We start from the raw sequence: 23,749 nt of genomic DNA on the forward strand, positions 1-23,749 counted from the left end.
TAAGGGTTAAGAGAAGCCAAACGCACTAAACACAAGAAAGTCGGGAAACCGAAGCACACAACTCATAACGAAAAGATTGCGGAATGCAGTGCGAAAGCAAAACTTCGAGAAGACCAACTCTGAAGCCATCGGCGAGCTAGGAATTATTCCGCACAAGAAGCGATCATGTAGGAAGAGCGAGCCGAAGCTGTCGCTCGACCACACAATAAATTTTTGCTTAATCCCAATTTGCAGTACCGGTTCGACACTAGAATACTGCGCCTTGGTTCTTCCAAAAGCGATAGTAATAAGCACGTCCACTGCAGTGTCATTTGGGGTAGTGAGTCAGACATGGGGAGGATATGAGGCGGGTGGAATATGCAACGACAGGGGCATTGCAGGGCGGCCGCCGACTCCTTGGGCTGTGGCGCACCGGTGCCGGCGGCGGCCTGGCTGGGCTGCTGGTGCCTCCATGTAGAGCTGCCGCCGAGCCCAGGCACCGTGCCGCTAACGAAGCGATTGCCTTTGGTGACATCTTTTGCAATAACGACTGCGCGAATCGACGGTATCTCGTAAGGAAGGAAAGAGCAGCAGCTGCCGCCGAGCCCAGGCGCCGTGCCTAACACGCAGAAGGTCCCCGGCTCGATTGCGGGCGGAAACCCGTTTTCGTCGCACTCAGCAAGACACTTGCTACGATCTCTACTGTGACCATTTAAATCAACTTCAAACGTTCCATCAGCAGGGTGCACATGGCTCAAATGAAACATGAAACGGTTTCAGAACTGGTTGTCGGATTTTAGCGCTGACTTGGAGGCCTGGAAATGCGCGAAACAGCCGCCGCCATGCGATTTGTTACCGCACCGTTGTACAAAACGCAAGGGCTCGTCCGGGATTTGAACCCGGGACCTCCTGCACCCGAAGCAGGAATCATACCCCTAGACCAACGAGCCTATTCGTTCCGAAAACGCACTGCATGTGAATGACGCCACCTTTGATGGTCTCACCATGTAGGGCTGCAGCTCAGCCAGCGTTCTCCCTGTCTGTCGCGGTTGGATTGTTTCCATCGACGTCTTTTACTACAGGAACTTCACGAATCGGAGGGAGCTCGTAGCCGATGCCCTTGCTAACACAGAAGACAAACTGTTGCTATTACGAGTCTCCGGGTGGAACATGAAAAGAACCGTCGTTTCCGTGGTGTAGCGGTTATCACGTCTGCTTTACACGCAGAAGGTCCCCGGTTCGATCCCGGGCGGGAACACAACAATTTTAATCTATATTTCGGATTTCATTTCCGAGATGACCTCACGTCCGCGTATGCAGAGACAAGCAATGTCGTATGCTAGACGGATAGGGCGTCATTTTACGGTCAAATACTGTTGCTCTCTTATTGCACCGGTATTTGGTAACTGAGAACGCCCCTAGCTCCATTATGGCTGGCAAAATTTATAATCCGGTTCTTCAGGGCTACTTCAAGTGCGCTTGCTACTGGCTTTCCTGAGCTCACCCTACTCGCCTTGTCACAGCTCTGTCAAAGTGTGATGCTAACTAATAATGAGAAACTCTTAGCCACGCTCAATCTTACATGCCACCCCTTGGTTGTTGCCGTCGCTAGTAAGATGAGGGTAGACTGTCGCACAATTAAGCTGAATCTCCACTCACGGTGCACATATCCCGCAAAGACAACCTTGTTTTCCGTTGCATGCAAAATTACCGTCTGCTTTTCTACCGAATTCCACCTACGTACTTTACTGGTGCCGCATTCTTGTTATATCCACGTGCTATAACAGGCGTCTACTCTTCATTGAGGAGCTGCAACCGGGGCTGAGTTCCACCTACTCTTCAGCACGGTCAAAATGGCAGGGCTCGTCCGGGATTTGAACCCGGGACCTCCTGCACCCAAAGCAGGAATCATACCCCTAGACCAACGAGCCACCTGGCTGGAGCAGTCAAGTTAATCCCAAGTAGTGCGCCTCACAGGGAACACAAACTTTCACGTGAATTCGCAAGATAAACGCTTTCTGCAGGCAGCACTCACCACTGATGAGAAGAATATTAAAGGCAACGAATAAAAAGCGAAATAACTGCATCGAGCACTGCTTATGAACAGCCAGCAGTGCCTCAGTTTCGGTATGTGGTTTCTCAGGGTTAAGAGAAGGCGAATGCACTAAACAAAAGAACATCGGGAAACCAAGCACCAACTCATAACGAAAAGATTGCACAATATACTGCAAGCAAAATTTCCAGAAGACGGATACTGAAGACGCCGCAGACAAAAGAATTATTCTATGCAGTAACGAATATCTAGGAAGCGTGAATTGCATGTGCTGCTCCACCACACAACTTCTTTTGATACTGTTTTACTTATTCTAAATTTTCATTACCTCATCGTCTCTAGAATACTGTGCGGTTATCACCTGGTTTCCAACAGCGATAGTAGTAAGTAAATCGACTACAAAGTCTTTCAAAGTAGGTCAGACACAAAAAAAAAAATCGGAGCTGCGTGTAGCTCATGTCATTCTGCTTTCAATCGTGAATCTCCGGCTGGGAGTAGTGGCGTACTTCTGTAATCCAAGCTTCTGGGAGGCCGTTGTGTGGGAGAGATCTGGAAACAACTACAGATTCGACCGTTCCACGAGCTCAGGAACGGCCGCGATGCCTTCATCGAGCTCTGCAGATCGACAGATGATAGTGTGGAAATTTCGGCAAGCGGTGGCTAAGGGTTAAGAGAAGCCAAACGCACTAAACACAAGAAAGTCGGGAAACCGAAGCACACAACTCATAACGAAAAGATTGCGGAATGCAGTGCGAAAGCAAAACTTCGAGAAGACCAACTCTGAAGCCATCGGCGAGCTAGGAATTATTCCGCACAAGAAGCGATCATGTAGGAAGAGCGAGCCGAAGCTGTCGCTCGACCACACAATAAATTTTTGCTTAATCCCAATTTGCAGTACCGGTTCGACACTAGAATACTGCGCCTTGGTTCTTCCAAAAGCGATAGTAATAAGCACGTCCACTGCAGTGTCATTTGGGGTAGTGAGTCAGACATGGGGAGGATATGAGGCGGGTGGAATATGCAACGACAGGGGCATTGCAGGGCGGCCGCCGACTCCTTGGGCTGTGGCGCACCGGTGCCGGCGGCGGCCTGGCTGGGCTGCTGGTGCCTCCATGTAGAGCTGCCGCCGAGCCCAGGCACCGTGCCGCTAACGAAGCGATTGCCTTTGGTGACATCTTTTGCAATAACGACTGCGCGAATCGACGGTATCTCGTAAGGAAGGAAAGAGCAGCAGCTGCCGCCGAGCCCAGGCGCCGTGCCTAACACGCAGAAGGTCCCCGGCTCGATTGCGGGCGGAAACCCGTTTTCGTCGCACTCAGCAAGACACTTGCTACGATCTCTACTGTGACCATTTAAATCAACTTCAAACGTTCCATCAGCAGGGTGCACATGGCTCAAATGAGACATGAAACGGTTTCAGAACTGGTTGTCGGATTTTAGCGCTGACTTGGAGGCCTGGAAATGCGCGAAACAGCCGCCGCCATGCGATTTGTTACCGCACCGTTGTACAAAACGCAAGGGCTCGTCCGGGATTTGAACCCGGGACCTCCTGCACCCGAAGCAGGAATCATACCCCTAGACCAACGAGCCTATTCGTTCCGAAAACGCACTGCATGTGAATGACGCCACCTTTGATGGTCTCACCATGTAGGGCTGCAGCTCAGCCAGCGTTCTCCCTGTCTGTCGCGGTTGGATTGTTTCCATCGACGTCTTTTACTACAGGAACTTCACGAATCGGAGGGAGCTCGTAGCCGATGCCCTTGCTAACACAGAAGACAAACTGTTGCTATTACGAGTCTCCGGGTGGAACATGAAAAGAACCGTCGTTTCCGTGGTGTAGCGGTTATCACGTCTGCTTTACACGCAGAAGGTCCCCGGTTCGATCCCGGGCGGGAACACAACAATTTTAATCTATATTTCGGATTTCATTTCCGAGATGACCTCACGTCCGCGTATGCAGAGACAAGCAATGTCGTATGCTAGACGGATAGGGCGTCATTTTACGGTCAAATACTGTTGCTCTCTTATTGCACCGGTATTTGGTAACTGAGAACGCCCCTAGCTCCATTATGGCTGGCAAAATTTATAATCCGGTTCTTCAGGGCTACTTCAAGTGCGCTTGCTACTGGCTTTCCTGAGCTCACCCTACTCGCCTTGTCACAGCTCTGTCAAAGTGTGATGCTAACTAATAATGAGAAACTCTTAGCCACGCTCAATCTTACATGCCACCCCTTGGTTGTTGCCGTCGCTAGTAAGATGAGGGTAGACTGTCGCACAATTAAGCTGAATCTCCACTCACGGTGCACATATCCCGCAAAGACAACCTTGTTTTCCGTTGCATGCAAAATTACCGTCTGCTTTTCTACCGAATTCCACCTACGTACTTTACTGGTGCCGCATTCTTGTTATATCCACGTGCTATAACAGGCGTCTACTCTTCATTGAGGAGCTGCAACCGGGGCTGAGTTCCACCTACTCTTCAGCACGGTCAAAATGGCAGGGCTCGTCCGGGATTTGAACCCGGGACCTCCTGCACCCAAAGCAGGAATCATACCCCTAGACCAACGAGCCACCTGGCTGGAGCAGTCAAGTTAATCCCAAGTAGTGCGCCTCACAGGGAACACAAACTTTCACGTGAATTCGCAAGATAAACGCTTTCTGCAGGCAGCACTCACCACTGATGAGAAGAATATTAAAGGCAACGAATAAAAAGCGAAATAACTGCATCGAGCACTGCTTATGAACAGCCAGCAGTGCCTCAGTTTCGGTATGTGGTTTCTCAGGGTTAAGAGAAGGCGAATGCACTAAACAAAAGAACATCGGGAAACCAAGCACCAACTCATAACGAAAAGATTGCACAATATACTGCAAGCAAAATTTCCAGAAGACGGATACTGAAGACGCCGCAGACAAAAGAATTATTCTATGCAGTAACGAATATCTAGGAAGCGTGAATTGCATGTGCTGCTCCACCACACAACTTCTTTTGATACTGTTTTACTTATTCTAAATTTTCATTACCTCATCGTCTCTAGAATACTGTGCGGTTATCACCTGGTTTCCAACAGCGATAGTAGTAAGTAAATCGACTACAAAGTCTTTCAAAGTAGGTCAGACACAAAAAAAAAAATCGGAGCTGCGTGTAGCTCATGTCATTCTGCTTTCAATCGTGAATCTCCGGCTGGGAGTAGTGGCGTACTTCTGTAATCCAAGCTTCTGGGAGGCCGTTGTGTGGGAGAGATCTGGAAACAACTACAGATTCGACCGTTCCACGAGCTCAGGAACGGCCGCGATGCCTTCATCGAGCTCTGCAGATCGACAGATGATAGTGTGGAAATTTCGGCAAGCGGTGGCTAAGGGTTAAGAGAAACCAAACGCACTAAACACAAGAAAGTCGGGAAACCGAAGCACACAACTCATAACGAAAAGATTGCGGAATGCAGTGCGAAAGCAAAACTTCGAGAAGACCAACTCTGAAGCCATCGGCGAGCTAGGAATTATTCCGCACAAGAAGCGATCATGTAGGAAGAGCGAGCCGAAGCTGTCGCTCGACCACACAATAAATTTTTGCTTAATCCCAATTTGCAGTACCGGTTCGACACTAGAATACTGCGCCTTGGTTCTTCCAAAAGCGATAGTAATAAGCACGTCCACTGCAGTGTCATTTGGGGTAGTGAGTCAGACATGGGGAGGATATGAGGCGGGTGGAATATGCAACGACAGGGGCATTGCAGGGCGGCCGCCGACTCCTTGGGCTGTGGCGCACCGGTGCCGGCGGCGGCCTGGCTGGGCTGCTGGTGCCTCCATGTAGAGCTGCCGCCGAGCCCAGGCACCGTGCCGCTAACGAAGCGATTGCCTTTGGTGACATCTTTTGCAATAACGACTGCGCGAATCGACGGTATCTCGTAAGGAAGGAAAGAGCAGCAGCTGCCGCCGAGCCCAGGCGCCGTGCCTAACACGCAGAAGGTCCCCGGCTCGATTGCGGGCGGAAACCCGTTTTCGTCGCACTCAGCAAGACACTTGCTACGATCTCTACTGTGACCATTTAAATCAACTTCAAACGTTCCATCAGCAGGGTGCACATGGCTCAAATGAAACATGAAACGGTTTCAGAACTGGTTGTCGGATTTTAGCGCTGACTTGGAGGCCTGGAAATGCGCGAAACAGCCGCCGCCATGCGATTTGTTACCGCACCGTTGTACAAAACGCAAGGGCTCGTCCGGGATTTGAACCCGGGACCTCCTGCACCCGAAGCAGGAATCATACCCCTAGACCAACGAGCCTATTCGTTCCGAAAACGCACTGCATGTGAATGACGCCACCTTTGATGGTCTCACCATGTAGGGCTGCAGCTCAGCCAGCGTTCTCCCTGTCTGTCGCGGTTGGATTGTTTCCATCGACGTCTTTTACTACAGGAACTTCACGAATCGGAGGGAGCTCGTAGCCGATGCCCTTGCTAACACAGAAGACAAACTGTTGCTATTACGAGTCTCCGGGTGGAACATGAAAAGAACCGTCGTTTCCGTGGTGTAGCGGTTATCACGTCTGCTTTACACGCAGAAGGTCCCCGGTTCGATCCCGGGCGGGAACACAACAATTTTAATCTATATTTCGGATTTCATTTCCGAGATGACCTCACGTCCGCGTATGCAGAGACAAGCAATGTCGTATGCTAGACGGATAGGGCGTCATTTTACGGTCAAATACTGTTGCTCTCTTATTGCACCGGTATTTGGTAACTGAGAACGCCCCTAGCTCCATTATGGCTGGCAAAATTTATAATCCGGTTCTTCAGGGCTACTTCAAGTGCGCTTGCTACTGGCTTTCCTGAGCTCACCCTACTCGCCTTGTCACAGCTCTGTCAAAGTGTGATGCTAACTAATAATGAGAAACTCTTAGCCACGCTCAATCTTACATGCCACCCCTTGGTTGTTGCCGTCGCTAGTAAGATGAGGGTAGACTGTCGCACAATTAAGCTGAATCTCCACTCACGGTGCACATATCCCGCAAAGACAACCTTGTTTTCCGTTGCATGCAAAATTACCGTCTGCTTTTCTACCGAATTCCACCTACGTACTTTACTGGTGCCGCATTCTTGTTATATCCACGTGCTATAACAGGCGTCTACTCTTCATTGAGGAGCTGCAACCGGGGCTGAGTTCCACCTACTCTTCAGCACGGTCAAAATGGCAGGGCTCGTCCGGGATTTGAACCCGGGACCTCCTGCACCCAAAGCAGGAATCATACCCCTAGACCAACGAGCCACCTGGCTGGAGCAGTCAAGTTAATCCCAAGTAGTGCGCCTCACAGGGAACACAAACTTTCACGTGAATTCGCAAGATAAACGCTTTCTGCAGGCAGCACTCACCACTGATGAGAAGAATATTAAAGGCAACGAATAAAAAGCGAAATAACTGCATCGAGCACTGCTTATGAACAGCCAGCAGTGCCTCAGTTTCGGTATGTGGTTTCTCAGGGTTAAGAGAAGGCGAATGCACTAAACAAAAGAACATCGGGAAACCAAGCACCAACTCATAACGAAAAGATTGCACAATATACTGCAAGCAAAATTTCCAGAAGACGGATACTGAAGACGCCGCAGACAAAAGAATTATTCTATGCAGTAACGAATATCTAGGAAGCGTGAATTGCATGTGCTGCTCCACCACACAACTTCTTTTGATACTGTTTTACTTATTCTAAATTTTCATTACCTCATCGTCTCTAGAATACTGTGCGGTTATCACCTGGTTTCCAACAGCGATAGTAGTAAGTAAATCGACTACAAAGTCTTTCAAAGTAGGTCAGACACAAAAAAAAAAATCGGAGCTGCGTGTAGCTCATGTCATTCTGCTTTCAATCGTGAATCTCCGGCTGGGAGTAGTGGCGTACTTCTGTAATCCAAGCTTCTGGGAGGCCGTTGTGTGGGAGAGATCTGGAAACAACTACAGATTCGACCGTTCCACGAGCTCAGGAACGGCCGCGATGCCTTCATCGAGCTCTGCAGATCGACAGATGATAGTGTGGAAATTTCGGCAAGCGGTGGCTAAGGGTTAAGAGAAGCCAAACGCACTAAACACAAGAAAGTCGGGAAACCGAAGCACACAACTCATAACGAAAAGATTGCGGAATGCAGTGCGAAAGCAAAACTTCGAGAAGACCAACTCTGAAGCCATCGGCGAGCTAGGAATTATTCCGCACAAGAAGCGATCATGTAGGAAGAGCGAGCCGAAGCTGTCGCTCGACCACACAATAAATTTTTGCTTAATCCCAATTTGCAGTACCGGTTCGACACTAGAATACTGCGCCTTGGTTCTTCCAAAAGCGATAGTAATAAGCACGTCCACTGCAGTGTCATTTGGGGTAGTGAGTCAGACATGGGGAGGATATGAGGCGGGTGGAATATGCAACGACAGGGGCATTGCAGGGCGGCCGCCGACTCCTTGGGCTGTGGCGCACCGGTGCCGGCGGCGGCCTGGCTGGGCTGCTGGTGCCTCCATGTAGAGCTGCCGCCGAGCCCAGGCACCGTGCCGCTAACGAAGCGATTGCCTTTGGTGACATCTTTTGCAATAACGACTGCGCGAATCGACGGTATCTCGTAAGGAAGGAAAGAGCAGCAGCTGCCGCCGAGCCCAGGCGCCGTGCCTAACACGCAGAAGGTCCCCGGCTCGATTGCGGGCGGAAACCCGTTTTCGTCGCACTCAGCAAGACACTTGCTACGATCTCTACTGTGACCATTTAAATCAACTTCAAACGTTCCATCAGCAGGGTGCACATGGCTCAAATGAAACATGAAACGGTTTCAGAACTGGTTGTCGGATTTTAGCGCTGACTTGGAGGCCTGGAAATGCGCGAAACAGCCGCCGCCATGCGATTTGTTACCGCACCGTTGTACAAAACGCAAGGGCTCGTCCGGGATTTGAACCCGGGACCTCCTGCACCCGAAGCAGGAATCATACCCCTTTTTTTTTTTTTTTTTTTTTTTTAAAAAAAATTCAATGCATGTATTTCAGTCATCATATGTATACAGTTATTAACAGCTACTGGAAACAGTATATCAACAAAAATACTTATCTCACATACATACAAAAATGTACAATATCACATACTGCTGCTTTTCAAACAGTAACAACCACATACAACAGTAAACATTGCTGAAACAAATAACAAGAATTTCTTTAGGTATGGCAATTTCTCCATACACGCTGAATGACTATTCAGCATTTCCCCTCTAATTCCAACTTCCTCAAAATGTGAGAACAAATCATGAAAATTACTGATGTAGTAATAACGACAAATAGTTGCACTAAAACAATTTATGATGTCCTCAGATAACCAGCAATTAAAACCATCAGTCTGTTATTCCAGAATGAGATTTGAACTAAGTTTACAGAATCGGGAAAGTATGGAATGGAAATTGGCGATTGATACGGTCTTTGTGAATGCCACACTATGTTTTTTAGTCATTTATTACACCTTCTGTTATTCATTAGGAGTATATATTCACAATTCAGTCACATCAATTTTCTTCTTTTTTCTGTTCACAGATTCACTTACACTCTTTTCTTTGTGTTTTCGTTTCTTTATGCTTAGCTCAACATTATCTAGTGAAGAATCCATGCCATCCACATGCCCATTTTGGATGATCTTGTAACTGCCCTTCACTAAAATGTTCTTCGCTTCGTCGTCGTCAGTTTTAATTTCTGCAATGTCAATGCCAGAAAATGTAACATTGTCCATCCCTTCTGACACTGCATTTAAACGTAACTGCTTTGACTCCTTTTTCATTAATGCTTTATTTTTTGAATGTTTCCTTTTCTTCTTTTCTTTCTTTTTTGACAGTTTCACAGCACTTCCAGCTTCATCATCTTCACTGCTTCCTCCTTGATTACTGTCATTTTCTGAGGGTTCATCAACATCATCTTTGTTTACGTAATCAAGTTCTTGTGTATGCTTTTCAACTTCCTCCTTGATTTTATCCACAAAAACTCCATTTGGCTTTTCTTCTTTCTGTTTAGTAGCTTTTTTCGCACTGATATTCAAAACATGGCATAATTTGTTGAATGCGGCTTTTGTATTTGTAGACATTTCTGCAGCCTCCTTGTACAATGTGAGAGCTGAGGCAACTGCCTGCCAATCAACACTATTCTTGACTTTGCACCTTTCATGCGTGTGTCTGATCAACAGCAATAATTTCAGCAATTCACACACAAATTTTTGTTTCACTCCCTGAGCTGTTAAGGCATCTTTGGCATCCCCTGCCGCATTTATCAGTGATGATGATTTTGCGAGCTGTATTAACATCTTAATAGTGTTTTCTGATATAGATTTTTCTATTTCTGCTAGTATTTTCATTTGGTGTTCACTGGCTGCTGAAAGAAGCCTGTGATTTTTGTAAAATGCCATCAACAGGTCTATTGCTTGATTCCTCCTAAAAGGACGCACTTCAGGACTGAATGCAGCAGACACAAGAAATGGTACCAATGTCCAGTTCCCTTCCCATAATATTTTCAAGGCCGTATCAAATAAGTTAACTTGCAGCAAACAGTCCCTTTTATTGAAAAATTTTTCTAGAGCTGTTCTGTAAATATCAACTATTTCCTGTGAACCACTCTGTAATTTATTTTTCTTTTTTGAGGAGCTTTCACTGGAAGCATTCTTCAGGTACTCTGAACACCTCAAAAGGAAAATGCAACACACAGTAATTTTTGGGCTCATATCAATGTAAACGGCTGCTTTTCTTTCTCCTTTGTCCAGCAGTTTTGTTAATATTTCTGCCAACAGTTTCTGGTTTACATCGGACACAGTAGAAAACTTCTTCACATTTGAGAGCTTTCTCAAACAGCTCCCAATACGCATTTCCAGAGGTTTTTGATGTACATCACGAATACAGAACTCCAGTAACTCAAACAACGGTAAAAGCATGTCCACACACAGGGCCATATCAGGTTCAGTGGCAAGGTATACTTCCAGCAAATCAATAACACGAATACGAAAATGGGTCAACGCACGTTCGTCACGGGACTGCTTTTTGCTCTCTTTGGCTTTTTTGTTTTGTTTCAACAAACTGAATGCCTGTGATAAGGCAGCATCCAAACGCTTGCCTTCTTCTTCATCCATTTCATCCAAGTCAACTGACTCCGTGTCAGTTAGAGGTGCTGAAGAACCCAGTGCCTGTTGTACAGCCATGCGTACTTTATCATTAACTTTCATATCCTCTTCATCCATTTCTTCATCCAAAAATGTACCCTCAGAATCACTGTCAGATTCGCTGTTGGAATTTTCATTTGCATCTGCACCAGAATGGGCTTCATTTGGCATTACAGAGCTACTTGTGGTCATTTTTTTATTTTTTCTCTGTTTATTGGTATTATTTTTGGCACTGCTGTTACTATCTTCACTCTCATCGTCTCCTTCATTCTCACTACTGTCTTCACTGTCACTATAATCTTTACGTCCAGTCAGTGGATTCTCTTCAGCATTTGGATTCAAAACATCTAATATCTGATGAAGTGCTGTAGGTGTAAGATGCATACAAAGATGTGGGAACACACAGCCAGCAAGACTGCGTAAGAGGTGAGAATTATGAGATAACAAAGAAAGCAGCAAGTCAACTGCCACTTCCACCCAATGTGGTTCCCCATTTTCCATCTGTGATTCTCGTAGCCTTCGTGATTTATGAGTGCCACTTGATACATGTGCCAAACAGCTGTGGAGTTCCTGCAGTGCCTCCTCTGCCATAGACGGATCTGCAAAAAGTTGTAATCCCATGTGAAGGAACATTGTATGGAAAACTGGGATCACCGATGCTTTTTGTTCTTTGCTGGTGTCACTGCCATCTCCCACTTTTTGTTCAAGTTCCTGCACTACATTTATCATCTCCTTCCATGCTTGTAATGACTTGTCTGAAAGTGGCTGCCTCAGCACTGCAGGTACTTCATTGTCAAACATTTGTGCATTGATGTAATGCGTAACACGGCTCAACAGAGTCCGGAGGTCATCAAGTTTTGGCATGCGCTGATCAAGAGCTCGGAAGAAACACCCCTTCACACCAGCTGCCAAGGGTGTCCTTATAGCAATTTCATTTTCAGATGAAGACTTGTGGAATAATCCTATATTAATAAAAAACTGTAGCTGTTTCACCTTCCAGTCCATCTCTTCTTGAACGGCTTGATGACCCATTAGTCTGGTCATTAGCTGTGCAGCATAAAGACGTTCCCAACCCGTCCACGATTGTTGATCAGCTTCATTTGGTCCAGTTTTCCGGCTTGATGATCCATTCAAAATGTGGCGATACATTTTGGCAAGTTTCTTTACCCCTTCAGTATTTAATTGTTTTGAAATCAACTGTACAGTCTTAGTACCTGAATGCTTTTCAAAAAATAGATCACCAGGATAAAACAGTATTTTCTTAATAACTGCAATACGACACTTATCAGAGGCACCTTCAAGTAATTTTATCATTATATCCAGGAAATGCTGCATTTTCTCCAACAACAGATTCTCTGTTTTCTTCCCACTGAAAGATTTTACGACTGACATCATAAAATTGGAAGTAAGTAATTGTGGTATCAAAGTGGTGTCCTTTAAATGCTTCAAAATGTATATCAGCATGTCCACAGCTAGTGTCATCCTTTTGTTAGTTGGTTTGGATAACTGTGCATCGATTCCAGTCTCCCAAAATAATATTAAATGCTCCGATTCTGTCAACTGCCGGCAAAATTCTTCATACACAGGATGCTGGTCTGCAGTATGAACTGGTGATTCCATAAGCAGTTTGCCACAGGCTTTCAGCGAGTCTTCAACAATAAGTCCTGGTGTGCCAAGATGTTTCATCATAAATTTCTTTTTAACCACTGATGGATACTGCCTGCTTGCTAAGAGCAGAATATACAGTGTTTCCATAGACTGATTTTCCCATGGTTTGCCAACCTCATCCTTTAAGACTGGCCACAATACATTGTGAAATAAGGTGTCATCAATACTACTCAAAATTTTGATGATAAAGGAGGCTGCTGCAAGTGGCAAATAACTCTTTTTCGATCCAGCATCCAATAAGTTCTTCACTATTTCTTTTTGTTGCTCGGCAGTTCCTTTCAGAAATAAACCAGATTCAATAAATGAGCCATATGCAAGAACACGTCCACTGTATATTTCACCAGTCTCGCCTTTCGTTTTGCTGCCTGTTGACTGCAGTTCTTTATCAATGGCTGCGAAAACATCATCAATCTTTATTGAACTAAATGATGACAACAGACCCACTAATGTGGAAAAGAAGCCAGCTCGACTGTCAAGTCTGGGCGAAGCCAGTCCACGAACGAGCCGATTCAATGTGTACGAGGTCTCCAAACAGATTCCTTCCTTCTCGAATTCTGATTCTTTAAGATGCAGATAATTTAAAATGTAAACAGCACCAGATATTCTTTGTTTCTCAACACTTGACGTTAGTTTTGAAAATGAATCCAACACCGAACCTTCAATTTTTGAAACTATGGACTGCATCTGTTTTGATTTTTCACCCATGTGCTCTTCCACAACACCGCTCGACGCCATTTTGCGGTGCAACTCCGCCCCTAGACCAACGAGCCTATTCGTTCCGAAAACGCACTGCATGTGAATGACGCCACCTTTGATGGTCTCACCATGTAGGGCTGCAGCTCAGCCAGCGTTCTCCCTGTCTGTCGCGGTTGGATTGTTTCCATCGACGTCTTTTACTACAGGAACTTCACGAATCGGAGGGAGCTCGTAGCCGATGCCCTTGCTAACACAGAAGACAAACTGTTGCTATTACGAGTCTCCGGGTGGAACATGAAAAGAACCGTCGTTTCCGTGGTGTAGCGGTTATCACGTCTGCTTTACACGCAGAAGGTCCCCGGTTCGATCCCGGGCGGGAACACAACAATTTTAATCTATATTTCGGATTTCATTTCCGAGATGACCTCACGTCCGCGTATGCAGAGACAAGCAATGTCGTATGCTAGACGGATAGGGCGTCATTTTACGGTCAAATACTGTTGCTCTCTTATTGCACCGGTATTTGGTAACTGAGAACGCCCCTAGCTCCATTATGGCTGGCAAAATTTATAATCCGGTTCTTCTGGGCTACTTCAAGTGCGCTTGCTACTGGCTTTCCTGAGCTCACCCTACTCGCCTTGTCACAGCTCTGTCAAAGTGTGATGCTAACTAATAATGAGAAACTCTTAGCCACGCTCAATCTTACATGCCACCCCTTGGTTGTTGCCGTCGCTAGTAAGATGAGGGTAGACTGTCGCACAATTAAGCTGAATCTCCACTCACGGTGCACATATCCCGCAAAGACAACCTTGTTTTCCGTTGCATGCAAAATTACCGTCTGCTTTTCTACCGAATTCCACCTACGTACTTTACTGGTGCCGCATTCTTGTTATATCCACGTGCTATAACAGGCGTCTACTCTTCATTGAGGAGCTGCAACCGGGGCTGAGTTCCACCTACTCTTCAGCACGGTCAAAATGGCAGGGCTCGTCCGGGATTTGAACCCGGGACCTCCTGCACCCAAAGCAGGAATCATACCCCTTTTTTTTTTTTTTTTTTTTATGTTAGTAATCTGGACATATATTTGTGATGCGCATCGTATTTTGTTATACATTGACTGAGACTTTTGTGTCGTTATATCTATACTTCTATCTTCATTTATACTTATTTTCATACTTGTGTTTGGATATTTGTGATGTGACTATAACTTTTATTTGTATCATTCATGAGCATTTACGAATTTATGTTCCGTATGGTGTCCTTTATAAAAAGTAATTTGTACCATACATTTAATAAATAATGGGTACCAAAAAAGGAGGATAAAATAAAGCCATTGTTTGTACTGATTTTGGGGGTGGGATTAGTGAAACTTCCATCATACATTTATATTGGTCCCACAATCCACTGTTTATTCTAACATTCTCACAAAAGAAAATGATTAAAGATCGTTTCGAAATTATATTGTGAGTGTTGCATTTCGCAGACAAAACAAAATCTGATGCCTTAGATCGTCTCTCAAAAGTTCAGTTCATCATCGAGGATCTGCACAAAAGTTTTTAAAAAATATTATGATTCTTCCGAAATACTATGTACTGATGAGTCTCTAATACCATTCTGAGGACTGATTACATTCAGACAGTATTTAAAACAAAAGAGACACAAGTATCGCCTCAAGGTGAAACTTCCTGGCAGATTAAAACTGTGTGCCCGACCGAGACTCGAACTCGGGACCTTTGCCTTCCGTGGGCAAGTGCTCTACCAACTTTTTTTTTTTTTTTTTTTTTTTTGGGCGCCCTAAAAGTCCACGAAAACTTTAGTCCTGGTATAGAGAGGAAACATACATAAAGGCGGCAAATCCAGAAACAGTATAAAAGAAAATGGCTCTCACAGTTGACCTTAGCCAACACCCTCTCTTTCAAATGTCAGGCGAAGCATATTTGCAAAATCATCACGGAGGCCTGGCAATCGCAAGCGCTGCCAGTAAGCAGTAAGCATGTACTGCCGAAACGCTAGGTGTCCATCCTCTTCTTGACAACTGATGACAAAATGTACGAAATGACCAATCAACCACATGACGGTATTGAGCTTCGTTCGTGGAAAAAAGGAAGAATCGGGCCGGACGATGATGTCAATAGTATAAGCGGCTTCAGCAGACCTAGTGACAAAAGCAAGTTGTTTCCTGAGCCAACGCCAATTAGCAAGGTGCCCACAGCAGGTGAACCGATGTTCAAGGGTATCCAGGAGACCACACCGAGTACAGGTGTCCGTGTCAGAAAGACCAATACGGTGCAGTCGTACATTGGTGGAAACCAAATTATTTATTACCCTATACCACGTGGACGCCACGGCCATAGAGTGGATCGGCAGAGTAACATTCTTCCAGACGTTCCTCCAGGACACGGATGGAGACGCCAGTTCTATGGGATTGGGACCGGCCAGCCCCTCCCAGCGGGCAATCAAGCCCTTGGTCGTTGGCACCGGTCGCCGCAAGAAGACTTCACCGAGGTAACTCACCGCAATGTAAAATTCCCGAATGTGTTTCAACTTAAAATTTAGGCGTCCGACATCGACAGGTGGAGCAAGGCTCGCCGGACGCACAACAGTAAAAAGCCTGGATGTAATTGAAGTCACTTCTTGCGTAACAATAAGAGTCGTTCGGCGGACGTACAAAGCAGACGCCTTGCGAGTAATGTCAGAGAGGCCCAAGCCTCCGGAGATACGCGGTTTCGTCATAACCTCGTAACGTAACTTGAATAGATGGCCCTTCCATATAAACCTGCTCGACAATTGGCGCAACCTTTTCGCCACCATCATGGGGAGTGGGAACAGCTGAGCAACATAATAAGCTTTACATAGAACGTAGGTGTCTAAAATTCTGACTTTTTGCAAAATGGTAGCAGAGCGCTGCTCATGGACCATCAGAGCCCCCTGTATCTTCTCGGTGACAGATTTCCAATTGAGAGCCGCCATTTTTAGAGGACACCGATCAATGATAATCCCCAAGGACGTATGGCGATCGACAAAAGTGGCCCAAGGGACATCAGCATCGCGAAATCCTCGAATATCAAGGAGCTTACATTTACCCTGATTGAGACGCGCTCCAGAGACACGACAGTATGCATCAACTGCCCCTTTCAACAACGGGATATCATCACGTTGACGGAGGAGAACAACAACATCATCCGCATATGCCTTAACAGAGAGCTTCCCACCAGAGAGGGACATACCCTGAAGCTTGAGAGCAATAGTCCGAAGCAGCGGTTCCAGGGACAATACGAATAAAGACATAGAGAGCGGACTACCCTGAGGCACCCCGCGGCGGATAGCAATGGGCGGCGTCAGCTGCCCATTGACTGACACCCGAGCTGTTATTCCCCTATACAAATTGCCAAGAACACCACGTGATGAAGCGTTAAAACCTATTGTACCTAAAACACGATCTAAAAACACATGACTGACGTGATCAAAAGCCTTATAAAAATCAAGGAAGGCAAAGGCACAATGTACGTTTGTAACCGCCGCAACCGAGACAACATCCCGATATTCGGCTACTGGTGTTAGAATAGATCTATCATGAAAACAACATTGATGTGCACCAATCACACCCCGAAGCAGAGAAGATAATCGGCTATTGAGCGCTCTAGCAGCTGTCTTGTAGTCAAAGTTCAGCAATGTGAGCGGACGAAGATTGGCAGCAGATAAACGACCAGAGGACTTCGGAATTAAAACAATTTTCCCTACTTTAAAATCAGCAGGCACATCCATCCCCCTGACAATCTCATTTAAAATCTGCGTAAAAATGCCACCCAAAAGAGGCCAAAAACGGAGGTAAAATTCTTTAGGCAGGCCGTCTGGACCCGGCGATTTACCGGACGGAGAGCGAGCAATAAAATCGAAAACATCATCTACCTGGAATTCCCGGAGAAAGTCGCCGTTCGCGTCAGGCGTGATCGTCGCAGCTAGATCCCCAAGGACATCATCCGAAAGAGGCTCACAAGAATCATCGGCAGAATATAGACTAGTGTAATACTGATGAAGAGCACGAACCATTTCCTCCTGTGCAATAAGCTGTCGCCCATCATCCACCGTAAGAGAAGAGATGAAGGCGCGACGACGACGAGTCTGATGCCGTAGCAGGTGGTACAAGGATGTCAGTTCACCTTCAACAAGAGAGTGAGGTTTCGACTTAACTCGCAGACCATCCATCTGTCGTCGTTTAAGGCTCAAGAGCCTGGCTTTAATACGACGAACATCATGGATCCGCAGTGGAGAGGTACCCGCCGCGTCATATAGTTCACGCAGGACAGAGTAGTAATATTCATACGTGTTCTTAAAATCACGCGCCCTAGCAGCACAGTAGAAAATCAAAGTCTGACGAATCTTGGGCTTGGCAAACGCAGTCCACCAAACCAGCAAGGAGGGGTATCGCGGGACAGAGCGAAGACATCGCTCCCACACGCCACTTATAACATCATCCATAGCACTTTCGGCAAGGTGGGAAACATTTAACATCCACTGGGAACGATAAAGTTTTGCAGGTTGGCGACTAAGATTTACAGTTGCAGTAAAAGCACAATGGTCAGAAAAACTAGTAGGAATAACATCGACAGAAAGAATTTTATCACATAAAAAATCAGATAAATAGAATCTGTCGAGTCTACTGCATGAGGACGCGGTAAAAAACGTATATTTCACCAGGGTTGGATATTTGTGTTCCCAAACATCACGCAGATGCATCGTACGAACTAAGTCATGTAAATCACGGCAATAATTAAAATTGGGGGACTGGTCTGCAGGGCGTAAAACACAATTAAAATCGCCTCCGAGCAGGAGACTCCGAGGACGCTGGCGCAAAAGATAAATAAGCTCTTCTTTATAAAAGCGCGATCGAGCCACAGTGTGACTCGAACCAGAGGGGGCATACAAAACAACGAGGCGGAGATCAAAAAGACGACAACCAATCCCACGGCCAGAGTCAAGGAATTCAATGTCAGTAATAGGAATGCCCTCTCGAAAGAAAAGAGCAGTTCCTGTTGAATATTCCGGCGCGACATTAAAAACAGTTTGAAATCCAGGTAGAGAGAGATCAGAAAACAACACTTCCTGCAAAAACACTACGTCCGCACAGGCGTCGTAAATAAACTGCCGCAAAGAGGCAATGCGAACGTCGGACTCAATACGGTTAACATTTAAGGTAAGAAAGGTGTATGCTTGAACCATAGAGAGAAAAGCGAGAAAACAAATCACCTACACCGACGCACCAGCGTCACAGTCCATAGCAGGGGTGACGGAGGCATCCGAGGGAGGGGGACTGCTACCCCGTTCCGCGGATCCCTTACGTTTCGGTTTTTTACGAACAGCATTAACGTTCGGCTGAACGCGTAACTTGCGTCGGCTGACGGGCAAGGAAGCTTCAGCCGCCGGTGACGTAGGAGGGTCAAGTTCTGTATCCGACACCACCCGCGCCGGTCCACATGCGGGATCCGGGGTCGCGGGGGAAACATCCGACAAAACAGAATGGTCAACACCTGCACTAGCTTCCGGCAAACATGGACTGCACGGAGGCGAAACGTGAGCAGGAAGGTCCGAGGCCGCAGAGTTGGAAGGAAGCGGAGCAGCTCCGCTGGCAGAGGTATGGGGCAGCGAAGCAGGAAGTTGTCGCGGCTCCACTTGTTGTGACATCGGAGTCGGTTCGGAAGACGGCGCCAACAGGCCCGACCGACGACCCGACTCGAGAGAAGCCGCGTCGGAGGCCGGAGGGGCGCCAGCAGCCGCCACCGGAACCGCTACCTCAGGAGGGCAGGGAGCAGCTACAGTACACAGTGGCTCGGAGGATGCCGGTCGCTGGGACTGGGGCATCTCAGGGAGATCCTCATCCGTACTATTTCCATCGTGTGGGCGACGCCTCTTATTATTCAAAAGTGGCACACCCACCTTAGGGACAGACGGAACAACATCAGATTTAGCACGCAAGGGAGGAAATTCTGTATCAGGGGTGCGCAAAACCTGTGGCGGGGCGCTACTACCACTGGACTGTGCTACACCAAGAGCAGAACCACCTGCAACGAGGTCAGCGACCGTTAACTTGCGACGCTGTTCGAGAGAATTTTTTAAAACAAAAACTCTCCGCGGACAGTCGGTACGCACGTGACCACTTTCATTGCACAAAAAACAGGTGCCAACCTGACCACTATATGTTACATGGACACGATATCCACCGATCTGCAGGTGAGATGGAATATTCTGCTTAACGTGCATTTCGACTGAACGAATACCACTGTAACATTGCAGGCGATGTTGGCTTGACCAGCGTTCAAGGCGAATGCTCTTTACATCACCATACTTCTGTAGACCCTCCTTAAGATAGACATTATCCACCTCCGGTGGAAGGTTGTAAACACGAACATTGGTATACGTGATGGAAGCATTGGAAAGCAGCACGGTACTTACAGAATCATCCCGATGCCGAAAGAGAACTTGATGACCATATTTAGAAAGAATTTTATCAACCTGAAGTGGGTCCATAAACTTAACAAAGAAAACATACAGTTCGGTATCAAAATAAGCAGTGTGCACCTGATCCGAATGAACACCAAAGGTATCTACCAACCAATCATGAATCTCAAGAGAACTAGGTTGCACATGGCGGGTTGACTTGTCAAAAGCAAAACTAACTGTAGCCTGACGAGGAATAACCTGGGACGACATTTTCAAAATATGCGGTCGAAACCGCTACACAAAAAACACTGAAATAAGGACAGAAAAAAAACACAAGGTACGAAACAACGACGGAGAAACACTCACAGAAGTTGCAACACAACACGTAAACAAAAACGATAGTCCACTATACGTAACGCTACGGCGGAGCGGAAGACTAGGCACGTCCACACTGCACGGCGTCTAATGCGGAACGTACCCCTAGACCAACGAGCCACCTGGCTGGAGCAGTCAAGTTAATCCCAAGTAGTGCGCCTCACAGGGAACACAAACTTTCACGTGAATTCGCAAGATAAACGCTTTCTGCAGGCAGCACTCACCACTGATGAGAAGAATATTAAAGGCAACGAATAAAAAGCGAAATAACTGCATCGAGCACTGCTTATGAACAGCCAGCAGTGCCTCAGTTTCGGTATGTGGTTTCTCAGGGTTAAGAGAAGGCGAATGCACTAAACAAAAGAACATCGGGAAACCAAGCACCAACTCATAACGAAAAGATTGCACAATATACTGCAAGCAAAATTTCCAGAAGACGGATACTGAAGACGCCGCAGACAAAAGAATTATTCTATGCAGTAACGAATATCTAGGAAGCGTGAATTGCATGTGCTGCTCCACCACACAACTTCTTTTGATACTGTTTTACTTATTCTAAATTTTCATTACCTCATCGTCTCTAGAATACTGTGCGGTTATCACCTGGTTTCCAACAGCGATAGTAGTAAGTAAATCGACTACAAAGTCTTTCAAAGTAGGTCAGACACAAAAAAAAAAAATCGGAGCTGCGTGTAGCTCATGTCATTCTGCTTTCAATCGTGAATCTCCGGCTGGGAGTAGTGGCGTACTTCTGTAATCCAAGCTTCTGGGAGGCCGTTGTGTGGGAGAGATCTGGAAACAACTACAGATTCGACCGTTCCACGAGCTCAGGAACGGCCGCGATGCCTTCATCGAGCTCTGCAGATCGACAGATGATAGTGTGGAAATTTCGGCAAGCGGTGGCTAAGGGTTAAGAGAAACCAAACGCACTAAACACAAGAAAGTCGGGAAACCGAAGCACACAACTCATAACGAAAAGATTGCGGAATGCAGTGCGAAAGCAAAACTTCGAGAAGACCAACTCTGAAGCCATCGGCGAGCTAGGAATTATTCCGCACAAGAAGCGATCATGTAGGAAGAGCGAGCCGAAGCTGTCGCTCGACCACACAATAAATTTTTGCTTAATCCCAATTTGCAGTACCGGTTCGACACTAGAATACTGCGCCTTGGTTCTTCCAAAAGCGATAGTAATAAGCACGTCCACTGCAGTGTCATTTGGGGTAGTGAGTCAGACATGGGGAGGATATGAGGCGGGTGGAATATGCAACGACAGGGGCATTGCAGGGCGGCCGCCGACTCCTTGGGCTGTGGCGCACCGGTGCCGGCGGCGGCCTGGCTGGGCTGCTGGTGCCTCCATGTAGAGCTGCCGCCGAGCCCAGGCACCGTGCCGCTAACGAAGCGATTGCCTTTGGTGACATCTTTTGCAATAACGACTGCGCGAATCGACGGTATCTCGTAAGGAAGGAAAGAGCAGCAGCTGCCGCCGAGCCCAGGCGCCGTGCCTAACACGCAGAAGGTCCCCGGCTCGATTGCGGGCGGAAACCCGTTTTCGTCGCACTCAGCAAGACACTTGCTACGATCTCTACTGTGACCATTTAAATCAACTTCAAACGTTCCATCAGCAGGGTGCACATGGCTCAAATGAAACATGAAACGGTTTCAGAACTGGTTGTCGGATTTTAGCGCTGACTTGGAGGCCTGGAAATGCGCGAAACAGCCGCCGCCATGCGATTTGTTACCGCACCGTTGTACAAAACGCAAGGGCTCGTCCGGGATTTGAACCCGGGACCTCCTGCACCCGAAGCAGGAATCATACCCCTAGACCAACGAGCCTATTCGTTCCGAAAACGCACTGCATGTGAATGACGCCACCTTTGATGGTCTCACCATGTAGGGCTGCAGCTCAGCCAGCGTTCTCCCTGTCTGTCGCGGTTGGATTGTTTCCATCGACGTCTTTTACTACAGGAACTTCACGAATCGGAGGGAGCTCGTAGCCGATGCCCTTGCTAACACAGAAGACAAACTGTTGCTATTACGAGTCTCCGGGTGGAACATGAAAAGAACCGTCGTTTCCGTGGTGTAGCGGTTATCACGTCTGCTTTACACGCAGAAGGTCCCCGGTTCGATCCCGGGCGGGAACACAACAATTTTAATCTATATTTCGGATTTCATTTCCGAGATGACCTCACGTCCGCGTATGCAGAGACAAGCAATGTCGTATGCTAGACGGATAGGGCGTCATTTTACGGTCAAATACTGTTGCTCTCTTATTGCACCGGTATTTGGTAACTGAGAACGCCCCTAGCTCCATTATGGCTGGCAAAATTTATAATCCGGTTCTTCTGGGCTACTTCAAGTGCGCTTGCTACTGGCTTTCCTGAGCTCACCCTACTCGCCTTGTCACAGCTCTGTCAAAGTGTGATGCTAACTAATAATGAGAAACTCTTAGCCACGCTCAATCTTACATGCCACCCCTTGGTTGTTGCCGTCGCTAGTAAGATGAGGGTAGACTGTCGCACAATTAAGCTGAATCTCCACTCACGGTGCACATATCCCGCAAAGACAACCTTGTTTTCCGTTGCATGCAAAATTACCGTCTGCTTTTCTACCGAATTCCACCTACGTACTTTACTGGTGCCGCATTCTTGTTATATCCACGTGCTATAACAGGCGTCTACTCTTCATTGAGGAGCTGCAACCGGGGCTGAGTTCCACCTACTCTTCAGCACGGTCAAAATGGCAGGGCTCGTCCGGGATTTGAACCCGGGACCTCCTGCACCCAAAGCAGGAATCATACCCCTTTTTTTTTTTTTTTTTTTTATGTTAGTAATCTGGACATATATTTGTGATGCGCATCGTATTTTGTTATACATTGACTGAGACTTTTGTGTCGTTATATCTATACTTCTATCTTCATTTATACTTATTTTCATACTTGTGTTTGGATATTTGTGATGTGACTATAACTTTTATTTGTATCATTCATGAGCATTTACGAATTTATGTTCCGTATGGTGTCCTTTATAAAAAGTAATTTGTACCATACATTTAATAAATAATGGGTACCAAAAAAGGAGGATAAAATAAAGCCATTGTTTGTACTGATTTTGGGGGTGGGATTAGTGAAACTTCCATCATACATTTATATTGGTCCCACAATCCACTGTTTATTCTAACATTCTCACAAAAGAAAATGATTAAAGATCGTTTCGAAATTATATTGTGAGTGCTGCATTTCGCAGACAAAACAAAATCTGATGCTTTAGATCGTCTCTCAAAAGTTCAGTTCATCATCGAGGATCTGCACAAAAGTTTTTAAAAAATATTATGATTCTTCCGAAATACTATGTACTGATGAGTCTCTAATACCATTCTGAGGACTGATTACAT

At 46.5% G+C, this 23,749-nt stretch overlaps 1 protein-coding gene and 12 non-coding genes across 13 annotated transcripts; 5 read left to right on the forward strand and 8 right to left on the reverse strand.

Moving 5' to 3' along the window:
• Nucleotides 1-857: 857 nt before the first annotated feature.
• On the reverse strand, nt 858-929 carry Trnap-cgg. The gene has a single exon. It is a non-coding gene; the product is annotated as a tRNA-Pro (tRNA).
• Nucleotides 930-1,164: 235 nt separating this feature from the next.
• Trnav-uac lies at nt 1,165-1,237 on the forward strand. Its single transcript has one exon. It is a non-coding gene; the product is annotated as a tRNA-Val (tRNA).
• A 601-nt stretch (nt 1,238-1,838) lies between these two features.
• Nucleotides 1,839-1,910, reverse strand: Trnap-ugg. Its single transcript has one exon. It is a non-coding gene; the product is annotated as a tRNA-Pro (tRNA).
• Nucleotides 1,911-3,550: 1,640 nt separating this feature from the next.
• On the reverse strand, nt 3,551-3,622 carry Trnap-cgg. Its single transcript has one exon. It is a non-coding gene; the product is annotated as a tRNA-Pro (tRNA).
• Nucleotides 3,623-3,857: 235 nt separating this feature from the next.
• Nucleotides 3,858-3,930, forward strand: Trnav-uac. The gene has a single exon. It is a non-coding gene; the product is annotated as a tRNA-Val (tRNA).
• A 601-nt stretch (nt 3,931-4,531) lies between these two features.
• Trnap-ugg lies at nt 4,532-4,603 on the reverse strand. The gene has a single exon. It is a non-coding gene; the product is annotated as a tRNA-Pro (tRNA).
• A 1,640-nt stretch (nt 4,604-6,243) lies between these two features.
• Trnap-cgg lies at nt 6,244-6,315 on the reverse strand. The gene has a single exon. It is a non-coding gene; the product is annotated as a tRNA-Pro (tRNA).
• A 235-nt stretch (nt 6,316-6,550) lies between these two features.
• On the forward strand, nt 6,551-6,623 carry Trnav-uac. The gene has a single exon. It is a non-coding gene; the product is annotated as a tRNA-Val (tRNA).
• A 601-nt stretch (nt 6,624-7,224) lies between these two features.
• On the reverse strand, nt 7,225-7,296 carry Trnap-ugg. Its single transcript has one exon. It is a non-coding gene; the product is annotated as a tRNA-Pro (tRNA).
• A 1,742-nt stretch (nt 7,297-9,038) lies between these two features.
• On the reverse strand, nt 9,039-13,013 carry LOC124754463 (myb-binding protein 1A-like). Its single transcript, XM_047249027.1, has one exon. It carries the CDS (start codon nt 12,935-12,937, stop codon nt 9,536-9,538), a length of 3,402 nt encoding a protein of 1,133 aa, XP_047104983.1. The 5' UTR covers nt 12,938-13,013; the 3' UTR covers nt 9,039-9,535.
• Nucleotides 13,014-13,855: 842 nt separating this feature from the next.
• Nucleotides 13,856-13,928, forward strand: Trnav-uac. The gene has a single exon. It is a non-coding gene; the product is annotated as a tRNA-Val (tRNA).
• An 8,192-nt stretch (nt 13,929-22,120) lies between these two features.
• On the reverse strand, nt 22,121-22,192 carry Trnap-cgg. The gene has a single exon. It is a non-coding gene; the product is annotated as a tRNA-Pro (tRNA).
• Nucleotides 22,193-22,427: 235 nt separating this feature from the next.
• On the forward strand, nt 22,428-22,500 carry Trnav-uac. Its single transcript has one exon. It is a non-coding gene; the product is annotated as a tRNA-Val (tRNA).
• Nucleotides 22,501-23,749: the final 1,249 nt, after the last annotated feature.

This window comes from Schistocerca piceifrons, unplaced genomic scaffold (assembly GCF_021461385.2).
Source record: "Schistocerca piceifrons isolate TAMUIC-IGC-003096 unplaced genomic scaffold, iqSchPice1.1 HiC_scaffold_537, whole genome shotgun sequence".
NCBI lineage: Eukaryota > Metazoa > Arthropoda > Insecta > Orthoptera > Acrididae > Schistocerca > Schistocerca piceifrons.

Excerpts from the sequence above, each read along its gene's own strand:
- LOC124754463 (XM_047249027.1), bottom strand. The coding sequence starts at position 12,937 with ATGGAAACACTGTATATTCTGCTCTTAGCAAGCAGGCAGTATCCATCA.